This window comes from Bubalus bubalis, chromosome 3 (assembly GCF_019923935.1).
Source record: "Bubalus bubalis isolate 160015118507 breed Murrah chromosome 3, NDDB_SH_1, whole genome shotgun sequence".
In the NCBI taxonomy this organism is placed as follows: Eukaryota; Metazoa; Chordata; class Mammalia; order Artiodactyla; family Bovidae; genus Bubalus; species Bubalus bubalis.
In genome coordinates, this window is record NC_059159.1 from 102,746,130 (window position 1) to 102,773,221 (window position 27,092).

The following is a 27,092-nucleotide window of genomic DNA, read 5'->3' on the forward strand; positions in this document are numbered from 1 at the left end:
TGTGAGTCTGTCAGTCTCACTGTATAAAGTTATGAAACCACAGAAATGATCAGCTATACTTTGTGCTGGTTACTTAATATACTTTCAATTTAGAGAAATGATATTGTACACATCCAGTGCATTTCCTCTATAATATCCTCCAGCTTCACAGGCACATGTTTGCACTTTTCTGTTGTTAAAATTGCAGACAAGAGTAATTTTGATTTATTGGTGACATCTAATATAGCTGTGTTTATATTGTTGCCAATAAAATGACTTACACGATTGGTTTTTGTTTATACAATCTTTTCTGAGGAGTCAGTCACCTGTGTTAGGACAAGGTACATTCTGCTTATTAAAATGAACTCCTGGGATCTAAGAACATTCAGCTCTATCTGTCCTTGATTGAATTGCAAAATGTGCTTTACACTGCAGCCGTGCATGAGAATAACTTATATTACCTATCAATAGGCTTTTCATTTCTATATTCTTCTGGCTACAAAGCTGTAACTAGAGAAACCCGTGGGAATAGCATGGACCTATTAGTGATCAAGGCGATCAAGGCAGCAATGTTGAAAAGGCAACGTTAATGAAATTATACAATCATTAACCCGAAGGGGAAAAATAAAAGGAATCAATAAAAACTCTATTTTAGATGGTTTATATGTATATATAAGAAGTCAGCTCAGGGGCGATTTGTTTGCTGACCAGTGTTTTGTGTCTCATTATCAGGTTTTCTGTGCAGGGTAAGAAATGCTTGTGGCATAAAAGGAATGGAAAATGTAACAAAGGCTAAATGTAGCCTAAGGAAATGAAATGATGTATGAAAATTAATAATTAACTGGCTCATCAGATGAATTATGACTCTAGATGAGTCTATTAATAATATTAAGTAAGAAAGGGCTTTTGGATGTAAATAGACATTATGGAACTAATGTTTTTGGAATTCTCTTGAAGATATGAGTTAACATTGCTTTTTAAAATCTTTTAACCTGCAAGGCATAATGCCTCAAGAGTTGGGTAGAAGGTAGAAGTATGATCTTGTATTTTGATTAAAGTCATAGCTTTTCTAGAAATCTATTGAAATTATCATTAAATGATTTTGTGCCTTGGTTTCCTTAGGAGTTAAGTAATTTCCTCTCTGACCTGACTTACAACAGTGTGTTTTGAGAGTTTTAATGTGGTTGAAAGGAAAGATTTATTAACTTATATTGACTCATAGCAGAATGAGTAAACATTTTCATTGTTTTAACCAATGGAGTATTAAAAATCTACATGTGTTAATATGTCATATCCAAAGTACACCAAATTTATCCTTCTGGATGTTCCTTGCTTTTTCTTTCTACTTTTTTTTTTTTTTTCTGATGATGCCTGGATTAGTCATTGAATGGAGGACAGAAGAGAAAGTAATGCTGGAGAACGTAAGTTTTTAAAGAGAAAAATGCTCTTCCAGTGGAATCCTACCAGTCAGGTTTTGATAGTGATTAGTTGTGATCTTACTTTCTGGCCAAGTATAGGAAATTTTAACTCGGATGTTCATTTTTCAGGGTGAATGTTTTCTTTCAGCACATTGCTGATCCGGAAGCCTCCTATCAGTTCTTGTTTTGACTGAGTTGGTAGAGATTGCTGTTCTTTTTTGCTTTCATATCCACCCAATCCCTTTGATTTAAGTGCCGCAGACACAAAATCTACATATTTGGGCTTCCCTGGTAACTCAGGGTAAAGAATCTGCCTGCCAATGCAGAGGACATGGGTTTGATCCCTGGTCCGGAAAGATCCCACATGCCTCAGGGTAACTAAGCCTGTGGGCAACAACTACTGGGCCCGTGGTCTAGAGCCTGAGAACTGCAACTGCTGAAGCCCATGTGACCTGGAGCCCCTGCTCTGCAAACAGAGAAGCCACCACAATGAGAAGCCCCTACTCACCACAACTAGAGAAAGCTCGAGCAATAACCAACACCCAGCACCGCCAGAAACAGACATGTTTTAGAAAACTACATATTTATCCTTCATCATAGTTAATGAGTACTTTCTATAATCTTCCTTTTCTTAATTATCGGAAAGAACAAAATTTCAAGTGATTATCACCAAATTCTTCATCTTTTGTGGATGAAAAACTGTCCAGAGAAGTTATAAATGGTTTGCCACAAGTAAAACTCAGGTCTCCCAAATTCTCGTTGGGAATGCTGTTCACTCTGACTCAGTGAGGATGGGTCTTTCTTACAAGTTAGTTGTTTATTCCTTTTTTGTTACCAAGTAGGCTCAAAATTACACATGATCATATGATCTAGCCAAAAAGCACATAGAATACTATATATTGTGAATAAACAAATTGATTTTTAAATTCTGGTATCTAATGTTTGAAAAATCTGCTTGTATAATTAATGTGAGAACTGGATTATTTGGCATATTTTTCATACAGTTTATTTTATTTTTGTCTTGAGGCTGGTTTTTCTCAGCTCACACAACACTGACCTATTGGTTTTTCTTTATGGTATTAATCACTTTACTTTCTGGCTGTTGCTTTTTTAGTAATAAAATTTAAGTACATTTTTTGTTGTTGTTTTTACTTTCACCCTAAAGCTATTTAAAACAGGAGTGTGATTTATAAAAAATAAAAATAAAATAAATATTCAAGCAAGTTTGAGTTCTTATAACTAAGTTCTTAGTGCTTTAATTATTTTTCCTCTTACAAACTCACCTTCTTAATGGTCTAGTACTTACATGTTTTTATCCACATTTTTGATGAGAATTCCTGCTTGTATATGATCTTACTGCCAGAACCAACTCCTTTATTTTTAAAAACCTGGAAATGGGCACAGTCTGCAAATCTGCAGACACTTGTCACCTGGACCATGGTCTTAGTGACTCATATTTCTAGTCATGTTGTATAATTCTTCATTTTCAACAAATTGCCAATACAATACATTTATTTTGCCTTTTTTTTGATTGGTGCTGAATAAGTGCTTTCTTGGGTAGGGTTCAAAGTGCTTCAGAAAACACTATTTTATCAATGAGTGGAGAATAGATGGCCAATATCATCTGGCAAAGCACAGAGACATTAAATGACTCTTGCCTTTAATCAACCAATGAATCAGCAGACCAGCTGGTAATACACTTGAGTTCTTCTAAATGGGTGCAGCAGAAACGGCATTGGGATTTTTCCAGCATTAAAAAAAAAAATCTTACAACCAGTCTGATACAGGGTTATTTCTTATTGTTTCATAAATAAGCTTAAGTGATGCAGGTTTGAATAATCTGCATTGCATTTATTTGTCCCTTCTTGGCTACTGTAGTGGAGGGAAAGATAGGAATGAGACCTAGGATTGTTTCTGAGGACTAGATGGCATGTCAGTATTAAATGTGGTAGACTGATAGAATTATTAGTAGAATGGAGACTTGATAAAGTTAAAGAAAGCATTTATATTGTTGGTAATCTTAGAAGTTCCTCAATACATGGACATATACGGTCAACTTTGCAGAAGGCACAGTGAGTGCTTGGCTTGAAAATTAAATACTACAGATTTCCTCTGCTATCTGAAAGTAAAGTGGTCATAGGTCAGCTGAAATGGCATAAAGTTAAGAAGCAATTACTTAGGATACATGTTGCTAAGGGATGTACAAAATAAACTGAGATAAAGTGCAGATGCTCACAGACACAGTTTGATGCTATGGAGGCTTGAAGTTGAGATGCTGAGTATTGTTCCTAGGGAAAGGAGCTTGATGCTGCAAATCTCACTGCTCGGGATAAGGACTGCCTCTGTAATAGCCCCCTGCAGAACAAATGCTGAATGATGTTTTTGTTTTTCACTTTTTTTTCTTAAGAGTGAAAATCCCTCCTCAAATTTTTTTTGGTTAGTGATAACGGTTACTAAGGTAAATCTTCTGAAAATGATGTGGCATAAAGTGAACTTTTGAAACGCAAGGGATACCTGTATTTCTGATTTTCTAAAATGATAAAGAAAAAAGAAAACCCCCTCACAAAAAGTTTACCATGGTTGATATCCTGTGCTCAGTGATTTATGGAACATTCTTTTGGGAGTTGAGTTGGAAATATTCATCTAAGACATTGAGTGGATCATAGAAAAAAGGAGGACTCGTCCAGTTGAGGATATCTGGCCGTTACTACTTTGCACCCAGTCTGTATTTCTTGTTTGTCCAGCGTTGGCTTCTTTCCATGACTGTCATGTTTACTTAAAAGAATTCAAATTGTGACTGAGTCTGTCATTTATTGGGAGTAGAGACACTTAGTCCTTAGTCATGGCATGACATACATATTGGGGAACTGTAGATCAAGAGAGGAAAAAGCCTTTCCGAATGATTTGTATCCAGGGAGTACTGACGCACAGATGGATGATGCTGTCCTGTGGCCACGTCGCTGCTTTTGGTTCTCCCTCTGCCACTTGAGAAAGAGGGTGGTAGGATGGCAGATGGCAGCTTTGTGGAACTCCTGTCAGTTTACCGTGCATGGTACATGGTGAACATACTCACCTTGAGAAGGGTTGTTTTGTCCTTATGTTCTCTGTAGAGCATTTCACACAGCCTTATCCTTTTCTAGGATCTTACTGAAAGGTGAGAGTATTGTGATGTTGATTATATTTTCATCCCCATAAACTCAGGATCAATATAGAACTAAGACTCTAATGCTGCTGTAAATATTTAGATATTTGAAGCCTTTATGAAATCTCCATGCCTATTTAAAAAAATCTTTTGTTAATCTAGGGACCATGAGAAAATTGCTTTGTTAATGTCCTCACAATCGCATTTAGAGTTTGTATCATCTTTCTGTTTGTTTACTGGAACCTTTGGGCAGCAGTCTTACAGCTCATGAAGGTGATGCATTTGGGTTTCCCAGGATGCACCGTAGCAAACGTGAACTAGTGCAGACAGATCCTCTATGGAGCAAAGTAAGTCCCATTTTGCGAGCTGGCACCAGTAGATTGGTTATAGTTGCCAAGAGCACTGTATTGAGAACGGTTCAGTGGCAAACAAAACAAAACAATGCAGTGATCCATAATCCATGTCTACCATGAATGCAGGAGGGGAGAGTGCCTGCCAGTGAACCATGTATTTGATAACCATGTTCTACATGAAAGACCGTTTTGCTGAGTGCTTCCTGATATGAATGCTACACAGGTTGAAAACTCATTGTAACTTATTTTCCTTTTTACCTTTAAAAATGCCTGCATTTATTTTTTTAAACAGGCTAATAAACCACACCATGGATAACTTATTGGACTTTGCCTGAAAGGAATCATTAGTGTCATTGGATATTTGACCAACCTGGCTACAGGTTTTTTCAGAATGAATGGAAGGTCATGCAGCATGAATCTCCAGCGGACATCAGGAACCCCACAGGGGCCTGGGATGGTCAGTGGCCAGCACATCCCTCCCATTCAAGCCCATTCGGGGACTCCTGGCCCCTCATCCTGTGGCAGCACAACAAGCTCTGCCATTGGAAGCCTTGCTAACAGCCTCCATCTCAAGATGCCCTCAGGAGGAGGGATGGCTCCTCAGAGCAACGTGAACGAGAGCCCCATCCATCTGCCTGCCTTGAGCCCCCGGAGACAAGTGCTCACCAGTGGGAAGCCACGTTTCCAGGTCACCCAGGCTGGAGGCATGTCAGGGCCACACACATTAAAGCCAAAGCAGCAGGAGTTTGGAAGCCCCTTTCCTCCAAATTCTGGGAAAGGTAGGATTGTCTTTCTGGGATCTTTTAAAAGTGGACACTGTTGTTTTTCTCTTCCTTGTCTCTTCTCTGCAAGCAAATCTTATGGCAATATACATGATTCAGTGTCAGGGTCAAAGTCTCATAATGGTATGCAGCTCCCTAGGAAAGGATGTGGATGCACATTTGTGTGAGGGCGAGGGCCCCACAGTGGTAAGTGCATTTCTTCATGGACTGTGAAACCGGGTTGAAGATGAGATGGAAAGATTGGAAACAGGGAGGTAGCATAAGTGTCATAGAGGAAAACAAGAGCATGTTTGGCAAGACCCTGCCCTCTGGATGCACAGAGCTCCATCTTGTCTTACCAGGAGCTCGATTCTGCAGGCCATGGGGGGAAGGGTGACTGCAGCTGCCATTATGTTAGTTGGATGCTAGAAGAAAGGTGATGTTTGGAAGGAAAAGGATTTAAAGTGGGGAAATTTTAATACCCAATAAAATGAGGTACATAAAATGATACAATATTCTAAGAGCAAAACCTATAATCTTTATAACATAGCTAATGACAATAGAGAAAGCAGCTAGAAGAGTATATTGAAAAGATGTATGTCTGTGCTTGTGGAGAACTCGAAAAACTTGCCAATTTGAGAGAGATGGGTGCAGAGAGAATGCTTCCAATTCAGTAGATTTTGAATTACCATAGCTTTTATTTTTTAACCATAGATTTTGAATTAAGAATAATTGTCAGAGAATAACAAATTATTTGAATGACTTGCTCTGTCTAGAAACTGATGTTGAGTTAACGAGGTTGTATTGCTAATGATATGTGTATCGGGGCTAGAAAAAGGAGCATGTATATTATGTAAAGCATAGCTTTGTTATATAGCAGAACATGATTATATTTTCCTCTAGATATTTTTACCATTTATTTTTAAATGCCTATACTCAGTGTTTATGCATGTGCCTTCTCAGTCATGTCTTACTCTTCCCAACCCTATGGACTGTAGCCTGCCAGGTTCCTCTGTCCATGGGATTTTCCAAGCAAGACTACTGGAGTGGATTTCCATTTCCCCCTCCAAGTGTTTATACCACCAAATAAAATTACTAGCAGCCTTGCAAGTGGCTATTCACCTAGTTAGCTCATAACTTAGCCAATTATGATGAATAATGATTTATATCAGGCAGGTAACCCAAAAGTTGTTTGTTTTAGTGTCTGTGTATTTCTGAGTATGGAAAAGTTGATATAAATGGATAGATTAAAAAAACCTGAACATATGTGTAACTTTTTTTCTTTTCTTTTTTACTTATTTATTTTGGTCTAGGTTTGTTTTGAGTTGTTTTATTTCTCAGAGCTAACTGATATCTAGTGTAAGTATAGGAAAATTTTCCCTGGGGGCTTCATCCAAAACAGCTCTGCCATTGTTGGGTTGCTATGTTCATGACATGGCAAGCTGAGCTTCTTAATGTCAAGCTCATGTGTTTGTATTTACAGGGGCTGAGGCCCAGTACAATCTTTCAGCTCGTGCTTGACTAGTGAACTGTAGCTTGCTTTTATATATATTTGTGTTTGAAATCCTGACTTGCAGGAAATAGTGGTGATAATATTAAAAACTTGTGCTTATTATATAATAACTTAGCATGTGTTAGGCATTGTGTTAAGTGCTTTCCAATGCATAGTCTCAGTTATTCCTCACAACACTCCTGAGTTGTATGCTATTGTTGAATAACTGACAAAGGAATTAAAGTCTAGAAAAAAATAAGTAACTTAAGCCTTGTCAGGCAATAAGGAGTTTGGGAATATTACTTTGATAGTGACTAGGTGTGTTTATAATTATAGTCATAGTTGATAAAAAAAAATGTTTCAGGTACTTAAGGAATAACAAACTCTCAGGGCCAGTTCATCGTGGAACTCATGTAAAAATTAGCACTGCTTCCTGATTCTCCTCTTTTTGATTTTCGGGCTCCTTTTCCAAGCTTGCAGTGTCTTTTCTAGATCTGCATGATTAGGGCATGCAGGGACATGGGTAAGGAGTTGGGGACAACTGAATTATTATTCTCCCTCACCTTACAGGTTGGATACCACTAGTGGTCTGGATGTTACCAGGAGTGGCTTGTTGTGTCCCTTTCAAATCTTGGTTGATAGTTTCTAAACTAAGCCAATAACTGAGAATGGTGATCTGGAACTCTTTGAACGTCATCCAGTCATTTGTTCTACAAATAATTATTAAGCATATGTTATGGGTGAGCTACTGTTTGGGGGATTTGTTGCTGTTCAGTTGCTAAGTTGTGTCCAACTCTTTGAGACCCCACAGACTGCAGCATGCCAGGCTCCTCTGTCCTCCACTCTCTCCCAGGGTTTGCTCAAATTCATGTCCATTGAGTTGGTGGTGCTATGTAACCATCTCATCCTCTGCCGCCCTCTTCTTCTTTTGCCTTCAATCTTTTCCAGCATCAGGGTCTTTTGTAATCAGTTGGCTTTTTGCACCTGGTGGTCAAAGTATTGTAGCTTCAGCTTCAGCATAAGTCCTTCCAATGAATATTTAGGGTTGATTTCCTTTAGAGATGATTGTGGCTTAGATCATGAACTGATTATTGCAAAATCCAGACTTAAAGTGAAGAAAGTAGGGAAAACTGCTATGGACGGAGGTTCATAACATTGTACAGGAGGCAGTGACCAAAACCATCCCAAAGAAAAAGAAATACAAGAAAGCAAAGTGGTTGTCTGAGGAGGCTTTAAAAATAAATGAGAAAAGAAGACAAGTGAAAGGCAAGGGAGAAAGGGGAAGATACACAACTGAAAGCAGAATTCCAGAGAATAGCAAGGAGAGATAAGAAGGGCTTCTTAAATGAATTTTAGGGATGTGATAGCCAATAAAACATAGTTCTGGCCCTTAGGGAGTTGAGAATTCAGAAAAATAAATGAACAGTTAAAATAAAGCATGGTTGAGGGTGATAGGGCAACATTTGAAGGGGTTCCCAGACTGAGCTTGAAAGCTGGATCTGGGAGAACAGTAGGGTATCTGGACAGATGCCTAAAGAATGAGGGGCTAACTTTACAATCACAGGAGAGTATGTCCTGTGTGTGTGTGTGTGTGTGTGTGTGTGTGCGCGCGCACATCCACATGCCTGTGAAGGGGCAGGGACTATCTGGAATTTGCTCTGGGTAGAGAGAAAAGCATGCTCAAAACCTGGAGGGGAGAGACCATAGTCCATTTCGTGGACTTCTGTCTGGTTTCACATTGAGGGGAGGTGTGGAGACCTGGGTAAGAGATGAGGCTGGAAAAGAATAAGCAGCAACCAGGTGAAGGGTCATGAGTGACATACTAAGGAGTTTGGATCTATCTTGAGGGTACTGGCAATCTGTGGAAGGATTTAACCTCGGGGTTGATGTGATAAGCTTGAGACTGACATCTCCCCCTGATTTTGCCACTGCTTTCCCATGCAGTTTTGACAATGTCATGATCCAGAAGGATAAGTGCCAAAGAACTTGTGACTCTGTGGGTGTATTAGAGTTTTTCAGAGACACAGAACCAATAGGAGGTATATCTATTTATCTTTCTATATATTGCCAATAGAATAAGTTACTTAGGGATTGTCATACAGACAAACATCTGACTTGAAGACTCAAAAATTTCCAGTGGGAGCCTCAGGAGAAATATAAATTTGATTGTAATGTTTATGTTACCTAAGGATTGAGTTCTGTTCCTATGAAAACTCAAATAGCCATGGATTTAACATTGTAGAGTGTGGTTCCTGAATGGTGTGCCAGGTGCTCTGGGGTACCACAGGAGACTCAGAGAGATCTATGAGATATTTTAAATTTTGAAGGAGACATGGGATATGTGACGTCCCTGCAGGCAAACCACTAGTTTGAGGAGGTTCACAGTTTCAAAATTAGACTACAGTATGCTCTTTTTGATGATATCGTAACTTTGAGAAACTACATAATTGGTAGTTGTGACTAAGAAAAGCAAGTAGTTTGTACATCCATGTTCAGAGCAACATTTTTCACAATAGCCAAAGGCAGAAGTAACCCAGGTGTCCATCAGTGTAAATGAATGGGTAAACAAAATGTGTCATATCTATCAGTTCAGTTTAGTCGCTCAGTCATGTCCGACTCTTTGGGACCCTATGGACTGCAGCAGATATAGTCATATTTATACAATGGAATATTATTCAGTCTTCAAATGGAAGGAAATATGACATATGCTATAATATGGATAAACCTTTAAGACATTATGCTAATGAAATATGCCCAACAGAGAAGGACAAATATTGTATGATTCTTCTCATATGAGGTTCCTACAATAATTAAATTCATAGAGACAGAAAGTAGAATGGTGGTTACTGTGGACCAGGGAAGGAGAGAATGAGGAGTTATTAACTAATGCGTACAGGGTTTCAGTTTGGGAAGTTGATCATGGTTTCAGTTTGGGAAGTTCTGGAGATAGGTCTTGGTGATGGTTGTACAACAGTGTGAATATAGTTAAAGCCACTAAACTGTACACTTAAAAATGGTTAAAATGGGAAATTTTATGTTACATATATTTTACCACAATAACAAAAGCAAGTGCTCAATGAAAATCAGTGTGAAATAGGAGGTGAAGGTGGTGATGTTCAATCTGATTCCAAGATTTGAGGATGCAACTTCACTTTTACTTTCACTTTTCACTTTCATGTATTGGGGAAGGAAATGGCAACCCAATCCAGTGTTCTTGCTTGGAGAATCCCATGGATGGAGGGGCCTGGTGGGCTGCAGTCCATGGGGTAGCTAGGAGTCGGACACGACTGAGTGACTTCACTTTCACTTTTCACTTTCATGTATTGGGGAAGGAAATGGCAACCCACTTAAGTGTTCTTGCCTAGAGAATCCCAGGGACGGGGGAGCCTGGTGGGCTGCCGTCTATGGGGTCGCACAGAATCGGACATAACTGAAGCAACTTAGCAGCAGCAGCAGCAGCAGAAGGCATGATTGAAATGCACATCCCATTAATAATTGTGTTTATTTAAAAATGAAATAAAAATGATTTTAAAAATTTGTAATTTTTTCAGATAATAAGTTATTAGTACATAAATACTATTAAGTTATTGACACCTAACTACTTAATAAACAGAACTATTAGATGTTCCTTTTGGCCTAGGGGCACCATGAAAAATTTGCTGAGACACTAAGAATTCCATGAACTGAGAGCATCTGGGAACCTGTGTCATAGGAGTTCATTTTTCCCACAGAAAGAGCAGTTAAGGGTGGGTGACTGCTGTTAATGGTTACAAGCTCGAGGAAGACAGGCCCATGATCATAACTGTCTTTGTTAGAAAAGACAAAAGGTTCTACTCCCTTGGAATCTACCTCTTTTCACTGGCTTTTCCAGAAACTGCATTCAACTACTTCCATTCGTAGGTAACTAATCTCTTAAATAAAACGTATTCTTCATTCCTAAATATCTTTTTTTAAAAGTTGGATTTTTTTTTTCATTTCATTTTGTATTACCTTCTATTGTATTTTACTTTTTGGCATTTGCCATCTTTATCTCTAAAGTAAGCTGAAATTCTTGGAAGTAAGTTGCAGACCTTGTGACCCTTTACTCCTAAATTCCTAAGCAGGTATCTTTCATGCTATATACCTAAAATACATTCATCATAACCAAGAAATTTAGCTTTGATACAACAGTATTACTTATAAACAGTTATATCTTAAAATATAGTTCATATTCAAATTCATTATGTATTTTATTTTACTTAATCATGATTTATAATATAAGGTATTACTCCCTCCCTCTTATAATCCAGTGTTATTTGTAGCCATTAAAAAAAAAATCTAAGATCTAATAAAAGATCATCCACTGCGTTTGGGTTATATTTGGTTGTCATATTTCTTTGGTGTCCTTTAATTTGGGATGACCTACTTTCCCTGACTTTTTGTGTGGTTTTCATGACAAAAATGTGTTAATATTTTAAAAAGTTCAGGGCAGCTGTCTTGTCTCACAACCTGATCAGTCTGGTCATTTTGTCATAACTGGGTTCAGGTTAAACATTTTTGGCGAGAATGCTACATAGGTGATTTGTGCACCACCTATGGTGTTATGCCAGAAGGCACTAAATGGTCATTTGTCCTAGTGTCTGTAATGCTGCTTTTGGTTGTCTGTCTAAGGTGGTGTCACTAGATCTCTACATTGTAAAGGACACTTTTCAAAATTAACAAATAATCATATGTGAATATCTTTAATAACCTTTCATAGGATTTATTGATGATCTTTGTCTCAATCAGTTATTATGTTGCTGATTGCATAAAGGTTGCTTTCTGATTTTATCATTCCTTCTATGTTTATTAGCTGGTCTTCTTCTGGAAAGGAGAGCTTCTCTCCCTTCTCTTTTAGTGTCATTGCAGATTCATTTATTCTTTTAAAAAATTCACTGTGCTATAACTCATTTCCATCACTATTTTTTCTGATGGTCAAACTGTCTCAGATTTGACCGATGGAAGCCCCTTCAGGTCAGTTCTTATGTCCTTTTGACATGTTCCCATTAAGTTCTTCCTTACTTTGAGACACAAAATATTCTAGCATCGCTTGTACTTCCCTGCCCCAGACCTGGAATCAACCATTTGGGAAACTGGATGAAAGGGTATTCTTACTGGCTCTGGGATATCATTGCTTCTAGGTCGTTTCTATGGACAGAGTGAGGAAATACACCAGAACAAGGTAATGAGTTCCAGTTAAAATATAACATTACAGAGTTCTTCCTCATATTTCCTCACTGCAAAGCTGTCAGTGAGAACGCTGGTTCATGGGTATATTTTTAGGAACATGGGTATATTTCTATTTTATCTGTACTACAACTAAGAAAAATTTACCCTTAGCTTTGTATTTCTAAGATATGAAATTTGTTTTTAAAATGATTGCTTACTGTAATTAAACATGTACATTTTAATGTGTTGAAATAAGAATTTTTATACTGATCTTTGTCACTGAATGTGGAGAACTTTCTGCAGCTGGCAGCTTTCTGACCCTCCTACGATTGGTGCGGAGAGAATCCCAGAAACTGTGTGCCGATAGTGGTGCTTCTCGCTGCTTTCTTCTCACGGTTACAGACTGTAATTAGACTGGAGAAATGCATTTTTCAAAGCATCTGGGAAATTGGTTTTATGATCCTCGCTATAAGTGTGTTTGACACGGCTATTTAAATACTTACGACAGTTCGCAGTAGCCCTAGGACTATATAATTGGAAAGATTTTCATTGTAAAGGTTTTTTATTTTACTTCAGGGCCTCTGACATTTCTTGTTGGGCTCTGCTGTCCTTGGAGACAAAGGGAGTTAGTTATTCATTAGTGCTTGTGGGTTATTCATTATTGTTGGTCAGAAAAAGCAAAATAATATCAACAAAGGACACCAAACTAATTGGAACTTAAAACTTCTTTTGTGTCACTTAAGGTTGGTGTCTTTTATAAAGACCTCGTCTAAGAAAATGTGTTGTGTGAGCCTGGGAGGTCTAAAAACTAGTGTATTTTAAATACTACATCAAGTTTTATTTTTATTGTCCATGGTTTACTAATTCAATTGGTTATGATCTGGAGCTTAGGTTAGAGCTTAATTTCTTAGTGGATCAACAGGCTTCATATTTTTCTCTCACTGTTGTATCAGAAATTTTAAAGTCTGCCACTGATTTAAAAAGCTACTTTCCTATATCATTGCTTCACTTATGTTTATCCCTGGTAAAATAACAGACAATAAAAAAATCTGCTAACATCAATGGGTGAAGCATGTTAAATGTAGTCATGTTAGAATTGGGGCAAGAATAGCAACTGGGGATCCTGCATTTTTGAAGAGTTATAGTTGATATATTAGCTTAAGAAAGTTGGGGCAAAATATGTGGTTACTTTTCCCCCCTCACGTCTGCTTTTTAATCAGTTATATTTCCTTGCACTTCCAGTGTGGCTTCCTGCAGAATTAGAGCAATTAAAGTTAATATTCCATAAAAGATTCCAAAAATAACCAAACCAGTCAGAGACCAAAGGCTTTATTTCAGTTGAAGTAACCAGAATTTTCATTTTGTCTTGCCAAAAAGGCAGGTGAAACACAGTGTTTAGTTTTGTTTACTCTTTGGGCTGCACAGGGTTCACTTTGTGTGATTTATTGATGCTGGATATAAGTCAAATTGATGATGGATTTCCAAGTATTACTGAATGGCAGACACGATTTATTCCAGTTATAAAAGTGGTTTGTCAGTCTCGTAACATTCTACCTTTAAAAGAATATTCCATTTAACACCCCTGCCCTCTACGTATACCTCAAATGCTATGGGACATGAAGTTGAAATGTTACATGTGTTAGTTACCCACAGCATTTTCTAAAGCTGTTAAATAGCAACCACTTTTTTTTTTTCTTTTTTAATTTATCTGACTACACTGGGTTTTAGTGGCAGTGTGCAGGATTTTTGTTGCTACATGAGAGATCTTTCACTGTGGCATGTGAGATCTAGTTCCCTGACCAGGGATCAAACCTGAGCCCCTTGCGTTGGGAGCATGGAGTCTTAACCACTGGAATACCAAGGAAGTCCCTAAACTGCAACAACTTTGGATTTGTACAGTACTTTGTAGTTCATAACCTTTCATAGTGACCATTTTGTATGATTTGATCAAAGGCATCATCCCATAGGGTAAGGTAAGTGTAACTGGTCCCATTTTAGGGATGAAGAGAATGAGGCTCATTTTTCTAGAGATCTCATTTTTCATGTGCTGCATGGATTGACATTGAATAGGACTCTGCAGTCTGAGAGCTCCTGTTACAAGAGTGCTGAGAAATCTTGCCTATTTTATCCATTAGAATCTAAGGTTACTGCTATTCCTGAAATAGTAAGTATACCTTTATAAACTCAAAACTGTTCAGTGGTCATTTCTATCCATGAGCTGAGGCTATGGGCCCTTGCTTCTGTTTTACAAAATTGTACTTGACAATTTTCAACAACAGGTCCTTCTGAGCAGTGGGGGCATTGTCTACCCAAGAGACATCAGGCAGCCTTTACATGATGGGTACCTGAGTGACATCAGTATATGTACAAGCATGAAGTCTTTAAACCCAGGCCAGAGGATATCATAAATACATTAATAGATTTGCTCCTTCTGACGTGTCATGTTTTAAGGATACAATGGATGGTGACTTATATTTAATACCTATTTTCATGGCTGCATTATTTGAATAATGAAAGAAATAGAATTTCCATAATTGGGCCTGACATAATAAACAAGTTAAAAAATGAGACTTGTGGAAGAGGATCTTGTTAGTCAAGGATACTATGAGGCCAACAGCATTAGCATCTTCTGGGAGGTGGTTAGAAATGCCCAGTCTCAAGACTCCCCCAGATCTACTGAGTCGGATCTTGCATTTTAATAAGATCCCTAGATCATCAATAAGATCCCCAGATCCCCTTGGCTAAAATGTGACTGCACAAAGCCCTGTCTCAAAACAGGTGCCCTGTGCTTGGGGTATAATTCTCTGTGGTGACTGACTTGACATTCTTGCTAATTTTATCTTTGAAATTATATTTTGTGAGTGAAGTCTGGTGGGACACTGAAACTTGTGAGGGAAGCGGGCTTGAAGTCTTAGTTCAAACGTATGTAGTTCCACAGCTTGCCAAGATGGCCACTGGCTCCCCTGCCCCACTCAGCGTCCATTACTGCCCTGTGCCCTCGGCAGGGACCTTGAGCATTGGTATGGTGATGTCAAGGTCAGATACGAATGCCCCGTGTGCTCAATCATGAGTGATGCTTTGGGCACCTTTGAAGGCCTGTTTCACTCTGTCGGTATCCCTGTATGAAAGCAGCACAGTGTTAAATGGCAAATAAAAAATATCATGGTAAGTCAAAAGATGGGAGAAGAAAGGAAAATGCTATTTTCCTGCTCTTTGAACAAGGAATCCAGCATTTTCGTTTTGGTCCTTGTAAGTTATGCTCATTGAAATTTGACAAGCTTTAGTATAAGAGATGGAGAAGGAAATGGCAACCCACTCCAATATTCTTGCCTGGAAATCCCATGGACAGAGGAGCCTGGAGGACTGCAATTGGTTGCAAAAGATTCAGGCAGGACTTAGCGATTGAGCATGAGTATAAATATAAGAGAAAGAGCATGGGCACGATTCATGCCCTCTCTCGTTCATGCTTTGCTGGTGTGTGACATTGGGCAAGTCATTAGACCTCCTTGCCTCAGTTTCCTCATCTGTAAAATGAGGGTGATGTCTTATGCTCCTTTCCAAATGGGCTGGGTCTAGGTTAAGGGCAGACCTGGCAACATGTCTTTGAGTAGGAGTGTGTCCAGAACACCTCTCATCTTTGGCTTTGGTTTCATGCAGATGATAAGCAAACCTGGGCATCATGGCCCAAGAGTGGGATGGAGGTGAAGGGCAGGGTTCAGAATGGGAGAAGAAGGTCAAAAACCTCATTATCAAGTCCTTGGGAGTGGATGGAAAGCACAAGTCAAGAATTGAGGAAGGCAGGAACTGAGGATTATGGGTAGGGAGAAGTGAGCATCAGACAACTTGTGAGCTGCACGTATGGGTTTCCCAAGTGGTTACCTACTTGTGTGGAAATCTCAGGCACACATGAAATTTGGAAGAGAAAAGATGTTTGCTCCTGAGAATTAAATTTGATGTTAAATATGAGAATATATTTCACACTGTCAACTTCCAGAGACATGTAAAGTAGTGTTCTTCCCTTATTATAAGGGCAGTATGGATCTCCATGGGGCTTCCCTGGTAGCTCAGCTGGTAAAGAATCTGCCTGCAATGCAGGAGACTCCAGTTCGATTCCTGGGTCAGGAAGATCCCCTGGAGAAGGGATAGACTACCTACTCCAGTATTATTGGGCTTCCCTGGTGGCTCAGGCAGTGAAGAATCCGCCTGCAGTGCAGGAGACCTGCGTTTGATCCCTGAGTTGGGAAGATCCCCTGGAGGTGGGCATGGCAGCCCACTCCAGTATTCTTGCCTGGAGAATCCCCATGGACAGTGGAGCCTGATGGGCTACAGTCCATGGGGTCACAAAGAGTTGGACCTGACTAAGCACAGCACAGCACATGAATCTCCATAATCCACAGCACTTGTTGCTGAATGGGATGGCCTCACCCCGATACCAATTCATTCATGGATTTGTCCTTTGAAGCAATGGGCATTAGCTTAGTCATAAATTCCAAGTCTAGGCAGTTTGAAAAGCTACTTGTTGTGTGGCTGAGAACCCTAAATTCTGTTTTCACAGTTTGCCTCAAACCTAGAGAGAAAAAAATTAAAACACAATAACCAAACCTTGAGATGGTGATTGCAGCCATGAAATTAAAAGACGCTTACTCCTTGGAAGGAAAGTTATGACCAACCTAGATAGCATATTCAAAAGCAGAGGTATTACTTTGCCAACAAAGGTCCATCTAGTCAAGGCTATGGTTTTTCCAGTGGTCATGTATGGATGTGAGAGTTGGACTGTGAAGAAAGCTGAGTGCCAAAGAATTGATGCTTTTGAACTGTGGTGCTGGAGAAGACTCTTGAGAGTCCCTTGGATTGCAAGGAGATCCAACCAGTCCATCCTAAAGAAGACCAGTCCTGGGTGTTCATTGGAAGGACTGATGCTAAAGCTGAAACTCCAATACTTTGTCCACCTCATATGAAGAGTTGACTCATTGGTAAAGACACTGATGCTGGGAAGAATTGGGGGCAGGAGGAGAAGGGGATGACAGAGGATGAGATGGCTAGATGGCATCACCGACTCAATGGACATGAGTTTGGGTGAACTCCAACAGTTGGTGATGGACAGGGAGGCCTGGTGTGCTGCAATTCATGGAGTCGCAAAGAGTCGGACATGACTGAGCGACTGAACTGAACTGAACTGAGATGAAATAACAGCTTTTAAACTTGTCTTCCATCTAAAGATTTTACTCTAGATAGAGTGATCATATAATTTATTATCCAAACCAGAACACTTTCAAAAGTGAAACGGAGCCCTATTAATAATTATGCCTGACTATCCTGGATGAACTGGAATGAAGGCAATGTCACTATACATTTAGGGGGAAGAAGTCTCATTGTGTTTAGACTCAGCATCTTACTCAACTGCTTTAAGGTAAAGTAGTTCAACCTACTTGACAGGATTAGCCCCATTTTAAGTTATTTTTTCAAAGTTCTTTCTTGGGGCTATTGAGTGATTATTAGTATATTATTATGTAGAATATATTAGTTTCTAGTTGTTACAGGATTGAAAATAAGTGAGCTATCAATTATTTAGCATTTTGTATAACTATTCTTAGCTTTACGTATTTGACTTTAATCCTTCCCAGCTCTATGGAGTATCCCCATTGAAAACACGAGAAAAGAGAGGCTTAGAACGATTAAGAAAGTTAACCAAGAACGTATGGGTATTGTAGCCCCTGCCTCACTGACTTCACAGCCCTAAGTACTTGTATAGGATGTTGTTCTGCTTTTTTTGGCACAGAGTTTGCCCTAACAGACTAGGTCCTTGGCAATTGAGTACAGTTTCCTGAAAGACATATCTATCATAATTTCTACTCTGAGTAGTGTAATATCTGGTATATATTTATTTTGAAAAGAACAGTGAGATGAAACAGAAAACCACTATCAAGTAAATTTTGCAAGTGCTTATGTTAATTTGTGTTAAAAGTGCCCCTCCTTACTTGATTAAGATAGTAGTTTTGGTGGCAATCAGGTAGGCAAGGTAATATAAAAAAGAAAGATACAATAATGGCTAATTTTCCTGAACCCTTACTCTGGGGTAGCTCCTGCGCTGAGCAGAGCTGCTGGGCCAATACAACTGGAGAACAATCTAGAAGGCCTAACATGATGGCCCTGGAGTTCAGTTTCTTTTTAATCCTTGTAACAACACTATGTGTCATCAAGATTTAAGAAAACTAAGGTTTGAAGAGGTAATCTAGCAGCCATCACATGGCTAGTATGTGGCCAACATGGGAATTGAATTCAGGTACTGTTTGAATCCAGTGCCTTGGGTCTTAACCATCCTACTATGTTCTATTGGGATGAGTCAGGTTATAGGGGCCAAGCTGGAGACCAGGGATTTCTGGTAAGTGCAGTTATTCACCAAGTATCTTATTGAAGCCTCTTATTGGTAGCTAAAATCCACTGTGCTAGCTCATGTAAAAAGGGATTTATTGTAAAGAACCAAGGGTGTTTCATGGCACCCCAGAAGAAGATGAAATGGCAACCCACTCCAGTGTTCTTGTGTGGAGAATCCCATGGACAGACGGGCCTGGTGGGTACAGTCCATGGGGTTGCAGGGAGTTGGACACGACTGAGCAACTTTCACTTACCTTCACTTCAGAAGAAGATGAACTATCAGATCTTCTGAAGGCTATAAGAACAAGCTACTTCTCCATACTCCTTCTCCCTGGGCAATGTCATCTTTTATTGCTGTGTCTTCTTTTTGAACATTACTTCATTCTTCTCCTGAAGATTGCTTTCCTGTATTATTTTTTTGGTGTTTGTATTAGTCAGGGTTCTCCAGAAAAATAGAACCAAAAGTAGAACTACAGTCTTCCTTGGTAGCTCAGCTGGTAAAAAGAATCTGCTTACAATGCAGGAGAACATGGTTCAATACCTGGGTCAGGAAGATCCAGGTATAGGATACCCACTCCAGTATTCATGGGCTTTCCTGGTGCCTCAGATGGTAAAGAATCCACCTGCAGTATGGGGGACCTGGGTTTGATCCCTAGGTTGGGATGGTCTCCTGGAGGAGGGGATGGCAACCCACTCCAGTATTCTTGCCTGGAGAATCCCCATGGATGAAGGAGCCTGGCAGGCTACAGTCCATGGGGTCACAAACAGTTGGACATGACTGAGCAGCTAAGCACACACGCACACACACAATTTATTATAAGGAATTTTGCTATTAGGTAGGCAGAGATGTACCAAAATCTGCAGTTGGCAAGCTGAGTACCCAGGAGGGCTGACGGTTTAGTTCTAGTCCAAGTATGAAGGCCTGAGAACCAGGAAAGCCTATGGTATAAGTGCTAGTTCAAAAGCAGGCAGCCTGAAGATTCAATTAGAGTAAATGTTTCAGTTTGAGTCCACAGATGGGAAGATACCAAGGTCCCAGCTAAAGCTGTCAGGCAAGAAAAGTTCTTCCTTGATTGCAGGAGGATTCATTTTTTGTTCTATGTATACCTTCAACTGATTGGAATAGGCCCACCTACACTGGGGAGGGCAGTCTCCTTAACTCAGTCTGCTATTTCAAATTTTAATCTCATCTAGAAATACTTCACAAACATACCCAGAATAATGTTTGACCAAATATCTGTTCACCCCATGGCCCAATTAGGCTGACCCATAAAATTAACCATCATGATGTCTATGGTCTCAACATGACTTTCTTCCCTAGCCCTAAGCATGTACTCAGAACTTCTGTGCTGTGAGTCTACTGGTTAGTGTTTCTCTATCCCATTTTTAGGTTCCTTGGAAAGAAGGAGAGTCTGGTTGGTCCAGCTTGTGTCAGGTCTGGTTGGGTTAGGGAGAGACTCATGGAATGAACATGGGTCCCATCTACTCAGAAAAGGAACATGTAGATTGAGTGATACCTAGGACTTAGTCTCCTAAATAAAGGTGGTTTGGGGATAAGCTTCAAATAACAGTGATGTTTCCAAAGGTATCACATAAATGGTGTTCTTTAGCTGGCATGATTCCAAAGTAAGGGAGAAGATTTTGGAAGTATGGCCACCAGCAAAAGTTAATTCTAAGGAAAGTTATTTTTAAAAATTATTTTTCTACTTAAAAGATAAACTACTAAACTGATTATCATTGTGATACTTTGTATTACTTTTCAGTAGAGGCCATTAAAGTTTATAAGGTAACTCATTTTTTTAATGTTACCTAGATTTTCAATCCTGGATGTGGGAATTAAGAAAGAGCATGTAATAGTTGATCTGTTAAGCATTTATATTTATGTTCCATTGGGAGTTTATTGAAGGTGAAGATTGCCAGGGTTCAGATGCTCAGACCTGTGATTCCTATTTGAAATCACCTTGAACAATGCAGCAATTTGAAGTGGTTTGGCTGTCAGTTTAGACAATTTTCAGCATAGCTATTTCTTGTTGCCTTGGGTTATATATTAAGAGAGTATTTATTCATGATTTGAATACTCTTGGCATATATGCAAGTTTTATGCCAGTTTTATTAGGAATCTGTCAGGCACAAAACATATGCAATTAATCAATGAATTAAATATTTTAAAAGTTGGAGTACATGGATTGGGTGTTGAAAGTGTATTTTCTTACATATTTGGCCCAGGTAATTTCCCCAGGTACATAGAAGCAATTTCTGTACAATTATCTGTACATTATTGTGACAGGCAGAATCTAAGATGGGCCTTGATCATTCCCATCTCCTGGAATTCATGTCCTTGGGTAATAGCCACGTAGGCTGCAGTCCATGGGGTCGCGAAGAGTCGGACACGACTGAGGGACTTCACTTTCACTTTTCACTTTCATGCATTGGAGAAGGAAATGGCAACCCACTCCAGTGTTCTTGCCTAGAGAATCCCAGGGACGGAGGAGCCTGGTGGGCTGCCATCTATGGGGTCGCACAGAGTTGGATACGACTGAAGTGACTTAGCAGCAGCAGCAGCAGCAGCAGCCACAGAGTACTGACTGGATGTAGGGACTTGCTTCTAACCATGATAAAGGTGATAAAATGTCACATCTATCATTAAGTTACAAAAGGTTTCACTGTTGTCCTGCTTGCAGACTCTCTTAATTGTTTTCTTGGTTTGTATCTTTGATGAAGAACGCTGCGATTTTGGATAGGCCCATGTTGCAAGTAACAGAGAGGGGGTTCTGGCCAAAAAACAGTGATCATTCTTTTTTATGGCTGAGTTGTGGAATTAACATCTGTTGAAGGCCCATGGTATGGAAGAGATGGTGACAGGCTCTAAGATTCAGCAGAGCCAAACTGGAAGGCCTTTTCTATTACCTCCATTTTACAAATGTGGAAATAGACATTCAGAGAAGTGAAATTATTTGCTCAAGTTTACATGAATTATAAGAGACAGAATCAGGGTTTGAATGTAGGTGTCTCTTACTCCAGTTTCTCTTTTCCTTCCATGCATCTGGCCAACTCCTTCAAGCTATGGCAAACACTGGTGTGACATTTTTTGCCTAGAAAAAAAGGATTAAACAAAGATGTTTCATCTTTAAGCATTCACCAAGGAACCACGTACTCTCAGTGGCTTGTTGAAAGGACCAGTCCCCACATCCTAGTCTTTCTTCTCAGTGTCATGTTCCCACCAGATACTCTTTTGCTTCTCTCGTCCTGCCCTCCATCTCCATCTGAACCTGCATTTCATAGCCCTACTTTTTATTAACTTCTTTATTATTCTCAAACAAAATTCATGAATAGTATTGTCTCCCTATGCATATAATTTTAAAAATTTGATATAATTTTATAACTAAAGTACAAGGAAAATGAAAACAATTTATAATAAAATAAATTGCATTTAAATATGAAACTATTCAAGCACACCTACACTAAAAGACATAATGAAGTAGATAAGCTTGGACCTTTTTAGGTCCTTTTGTGAAATTAGTTAGAATTCTGATGATTTAGAATTGTATTTGTTGTACTGGTGACTCAGCTATCTAGTTGTTTGCTTTCAGTGATAGGATGTCATGAAATGGTGGACAATACTTCATAGTATTTCTATCAAAATGATAATTCACTTGATTTTCACTATCATTTTATTTTATATAATTAAGTATAAATAAGAATTATGAAAATAAAATTGACTTAGGTTCTAAACTTAGATGATTATTAACAGGTTTTTACCTACATGAACCTTTGTTGAGACACTTGAAAATCATCTTGGATAATTTTTTATTGTGTGGCATCCCTTCAGCACTGAATGCCAATAATGGTAACAACCCAGAATGTCCCCACAACTTCCAGATGGCTGCTACCAGGCAGTGTCCCCCAAACCCACTGACATAAATCTAAATTTGCTTTTAGCAAAAGAGATGATCAACTGATTAAAAGTATCATAATTGTCAGAGGTGTGTATTTTTTAATTGGGTCAGTACCTTAAGGCAAAGAAAGACATCATTTATGGTGGAACTTGTTTGTAGGGGGTCAGAGAAGTGCAGTGTGAAGAAGGAAGAGGATCTGCTTTTTGCAGCCCTTAAACTACTTGGCATATGCGTACTCTTTATATTTTTGATTCTAGCCTTTCCTCTTAAATCCCTTTTCTGTAAGCTCCATATACACTTTATATGACAAAATAGATGTCTTTCTAAATAAAATTCTTTTTACATTTTCTGATTGTATTTTTAAGAGCTTCTTTATGTTTTTAGTGCTGTCAAAAAAAAATCAACTGATGTTTTCTGTTTCCAACATGATATTGTACTAGCTACTAGGGAGTCAAAGGTGAACAAGATACAGCCTTAAATCTCAGTATATTTGTGATTGCAGTTCAATGTAGCACAGCATTTACAGGGCAAGGCACAATGCCAGGCATTCTATGATACATGCACACATATATGTACGTACATTTATGTTTATGCTTTTAAGGAGCTGACACATACATATAATCATGAAGAGAATCCATATAAACACAATCAAATGTGAAGAAAAGAGAAACCCTAAAAAGTGAGAGGATCTTCTCAACCCAGGGATCGAACCCAGGTCTCCCACACTGCAGGCAGCTGAGCCATCAGGGAAGCCCCTAAAAAGCAAGAGATTTTATAAATGATATTTTATTAATAAGGATAAATGAATTTTATAGGATTTGTGTACTTATCTGTAACTCATAACATGTAAGTATATAAAGCCTTTCAAATGATATATATTATGTGAACTATATATATGTATATAATATAACTGTATATACTGTAAATAGCCCCAGCAGGAATGAAGAAATGGAGCCAAAGCAGAAACAGCACCCAGTTGTGAATGTGTCTGGTGGTGAAAGTAAAGTCCATGCTGTAAAGAACAGTACTGCATAGGAACCTGGAATGTTAGGTCCATGAATCAAGGTAAATTGGAAGTAGTCAAACAGGAGATGGCAAGAATGAACATTGGCATTTTAGGAATCAGTGAACTAAAATGGACTGGAATGGGTGATTTTAATTCAGATGATCATTACACTACTGTAGGTAAGAATTTCTTAGAAGAAATGGAGTACCCCTCATAGTCAACAAAAGAGTCCAAAATGCAGTACTTGGGTGCAATCTCAAGAATGACAGAATAATCTTGGTTAATTTCCAAGGCAAACAATTCAGTATCACAGTAATCCAAGTCTATGCCCTAACCGCTAATGCTGAAGAAGCTGAAGTTGAACAGTTCTAGGAAGACCTACAAGACCTTCTAGATCTAACACCAAAAAAAAAAAAAAAAAAAAAAAAAAAAGATGTCCTTTTCATCATAGGGGACTGGAATGTGAAAGTAGGAAGTCAAGAGATACCTGGAGTAACAGGCAACTTTGTCATTGGAGTACAAAATGAAGCAGGGGAAAGGCTAACAGTTTTCACAAGAGAACACACTGGTCATAGCAAACACCCTCTTCTGACAACACAAGAGATGACTGTACACATGGACATCACCAGATGGTCAATAATGAAATCAGGTTGATTATATTCTTTGCAGCCAAAGATGGAGAAGCTCTACACAGTCAGCAAAAACAAGACTGAGAGCTGACTGTGGCTCAGATCATGAACTCCTTATTGCCAAATTCAGACTTAAGTTGAAGAAAGTAGGGAAAACTACTAGACCATTCAGGTATGACCTAAATCAAATCCCTTATGATTATACAGTGGAAGTGACAAATAGATTCAAGGGATTAGATCTGATAGAGTGTTGGAAGAACTATGGACAGAGATTTGTAACACTGTATAGGAGGTGGTGATCAAAACCATCCCCGAGAAGAAGAAATGGCAAAATGGTTGCCTGAGGTGGCCTTACAAATAGCTGAGAAAAGAAGGGAAGCTAAAGGCATAGGAAAAAAGGAAAGATATACCCATCTGAAGGCAGAGTTCCAAAGAATAGCAAGGAGAGATAAGAAAGCCTTCCTAAGTGAACAATGGAAAGAAATAGAGGAAAACAATAAAATGGGAAAGACTAGAGATCTCTTCAAGAAAATTAGAGATACCAAGGGAACATTTCATGCAAAGATGGGCATAATAAAGGACAGAAATGGTATGGACCTAATAGAAGCAGAGATATTAAGAAGAGGTGGCAACAATACACAGAGGAATCATATAAAAAAGATCTTCATGACCCAGATAACCATGATGGTGTGATCACTCACCTAGAGCCAGACATCCTGGAATGTGAAGTCAAGTAGGTGTTAGGAAGCATCACTATGAACAAAGCTAGTGGAGGTGATGAATTCCAGCTGAGCTATTTCAAATCCTAAAAGATGATGCTTTGAAAGTGATACACTCAATATGCCAGCAGATTTGGAAAACTCAGCAGTGGCCACAGGACTGGAAAAGGTCAGTTTTCATTCCAGTTCCAAAGAAGTGCAATGCCAAGTAATGTTCAAACTACCACACAATTGCATTCATCTCACGTGCTAGCAAAGTAATGCTCAAAATTCTCCAAGCCAGGCTTCAACAGTATGTGAACCATGAACTTCATAATATCAAGCTGGATTTAAAAAAGGCTGAGGAACCAGAGATCAAATTGCCCACATCTGTTGGATCATAGATAAAGCAAGATAGTTCCAGAAAAACATCTTCTGCTTCATTGACTACACTGAAGCCTTTGACCGTGTGGATCACAGCAAGCTGTGGAAAATTCTTAAAAGAGTTGGGAATACGGACCACCTTACCTGCCTCCTGAAAAACCTGTATGTGAGTCAAGAAGCTACAGTTAGAACTGGACATGGAACAATGGTCTCGTTCCAAATTGGGAAAGGAGTACATCAAGGCTATATATTGTCACCCTTCTTATTTAACTTATATGCAGAGTACATCATGTGAAATGCCAGGCTGGATGAAGCACAAGCTGGAATCAAGATTGCAGGAAGAAATATCAATAATCTCAGATATGCAGATGACACCACCCTTAGGGCAGAAAGCAAAGACGAACTAAAGAGCCTCTTGATGAAGGGGAAAGAGGGGAGTGAAAAAGTTGGCTTAAAGCTCAACATTCAAAATGAAAATCATGGCATCTGGTCTCATCACTTCATGGCCAAATACATGGGGAAACAATGGAAACAGTGATAGACTTTATTTTTTGGGGCTCCAAAATCACTGCAGATTATGACTGTGGCCATGAAATTAAAAGAGGCTTGCTCCTAGGAAGAAAAGTAATGAGAAACCTAGAAAGCATATTAAAAAGCAGAGCCATTACTTTGCCTACAAAAGCCCATATAGTCAAAGCTATGGTTTTTCCAGTAATCATGTATGGATGTGAGAGATGGACCATAAAGAAGGTTGTGCACTAAAAAATTGATTGCTTTTGACCTGTGGTGTTGGAGAAGACTCTTGAGAGTCTCTTGGGCTGCAAGGAGATCAAACCAGTGAATTCTAAGGGAAATCCACCCTGAGTATTCATTGGAGGGACTGATGCTGAAACTGAAGCTCCAATAGTTTGGCCACTTGATGTGAAGAGCTGACTCATTGGAAAAGACCCTGATGCTGGGAAAGACTGAAAGCAGGATAAGGGGACAACAGAGGATGAGATGGGTGAGTGGCATCACTGACTCGATAGACATGAGTTTGAGCAAGGTCCGGGAGATGTTAAAGGACAGGGAAGCCTGGTATGCTGTAGTCCATAGGATCACAAAGAGTCATACACGGTTGAGTGACTGAACTGTATAATATACAGCTATATATTTTTTAATATATTACAATACTTATATAAAGTCTTTTATTAAATTAATAGGTTAAAGTTCCCATGGACAGCTTTTTCCTCCATTGTTTTATACATTAGAAATATATCTTCATACATAGATACTTTAGGTCACATGGAATATATTTAGTTTACATTGACAAGAAAAGAAGATAAGCTATCTCAAGTGGATAAGTTGAAATAAGACATTAAGAGTAGCTTCCTTTGAGGAACACAAGGGTATTTTATTAATAACATGTTTCAGGAAAGAATTGGTGTTGCATTCTCTGTTGTTTTTAATGATAAGGGGTGATTTTGTGTAGTGTAAGGAAACTGGGATAAATGGCCATCCAATGATGTATCAGCCATGGTCCAGTTGGGAAAAGAACAACTACATCCATTATTTTAACAGAAAAATCTAATATCAGAAATTAATGGATTAAGCATATATTGAAGGACTGAAAAGGGGAAACGAACAGAACTCTGAGGTAACACATAGGAAACAGGTATCACCTTAGGGCTAGATGACTGAAAGGAAGGAATTCTAAGTTACCCGAACCTAGAAGCTGAGAGGAGGAGCCTGCAGGCCTGTAACCCGTATCTCTGAGAAGGTGCAGTGAAATA

General features: G+C 38.9%; 1 protein-coding gene across 6 annotated transcripts in view; it reads left to right on the forward strand.

Annotated features, from left to right (window-relative positions):
* GLIS3 (GLIS family zinc finger 3) overlaps positions 1-27,092 on the forward strand; it is a 683,233-nt gene that overhangs the window by 197,534 nt on the left and 458,607 nt on the right. For 3 of the 6 annotated variants that reach the window (XM_006068184.4, XM_006068187.4, XM_006068185.4), the window contains one exon: positions 5,185-5,671. The exons of 2 other annotated variants lie outside the window; for them this stretch is intronic. In XM_006068184.4, coding sequence (XP_006068246.1) covers positions 5,284-5,671 — 388 coding nt within the window. In that variant the 5' untranslated portion in view covers positions 5,185-5,283. Of the gene's footprint in view, positions 1-5,184; positions 5,672-27,092 lie in introns of those variants that run through there. One more of the 6 variants, XM_025279094.3, reaches the window with a different exon arrangement.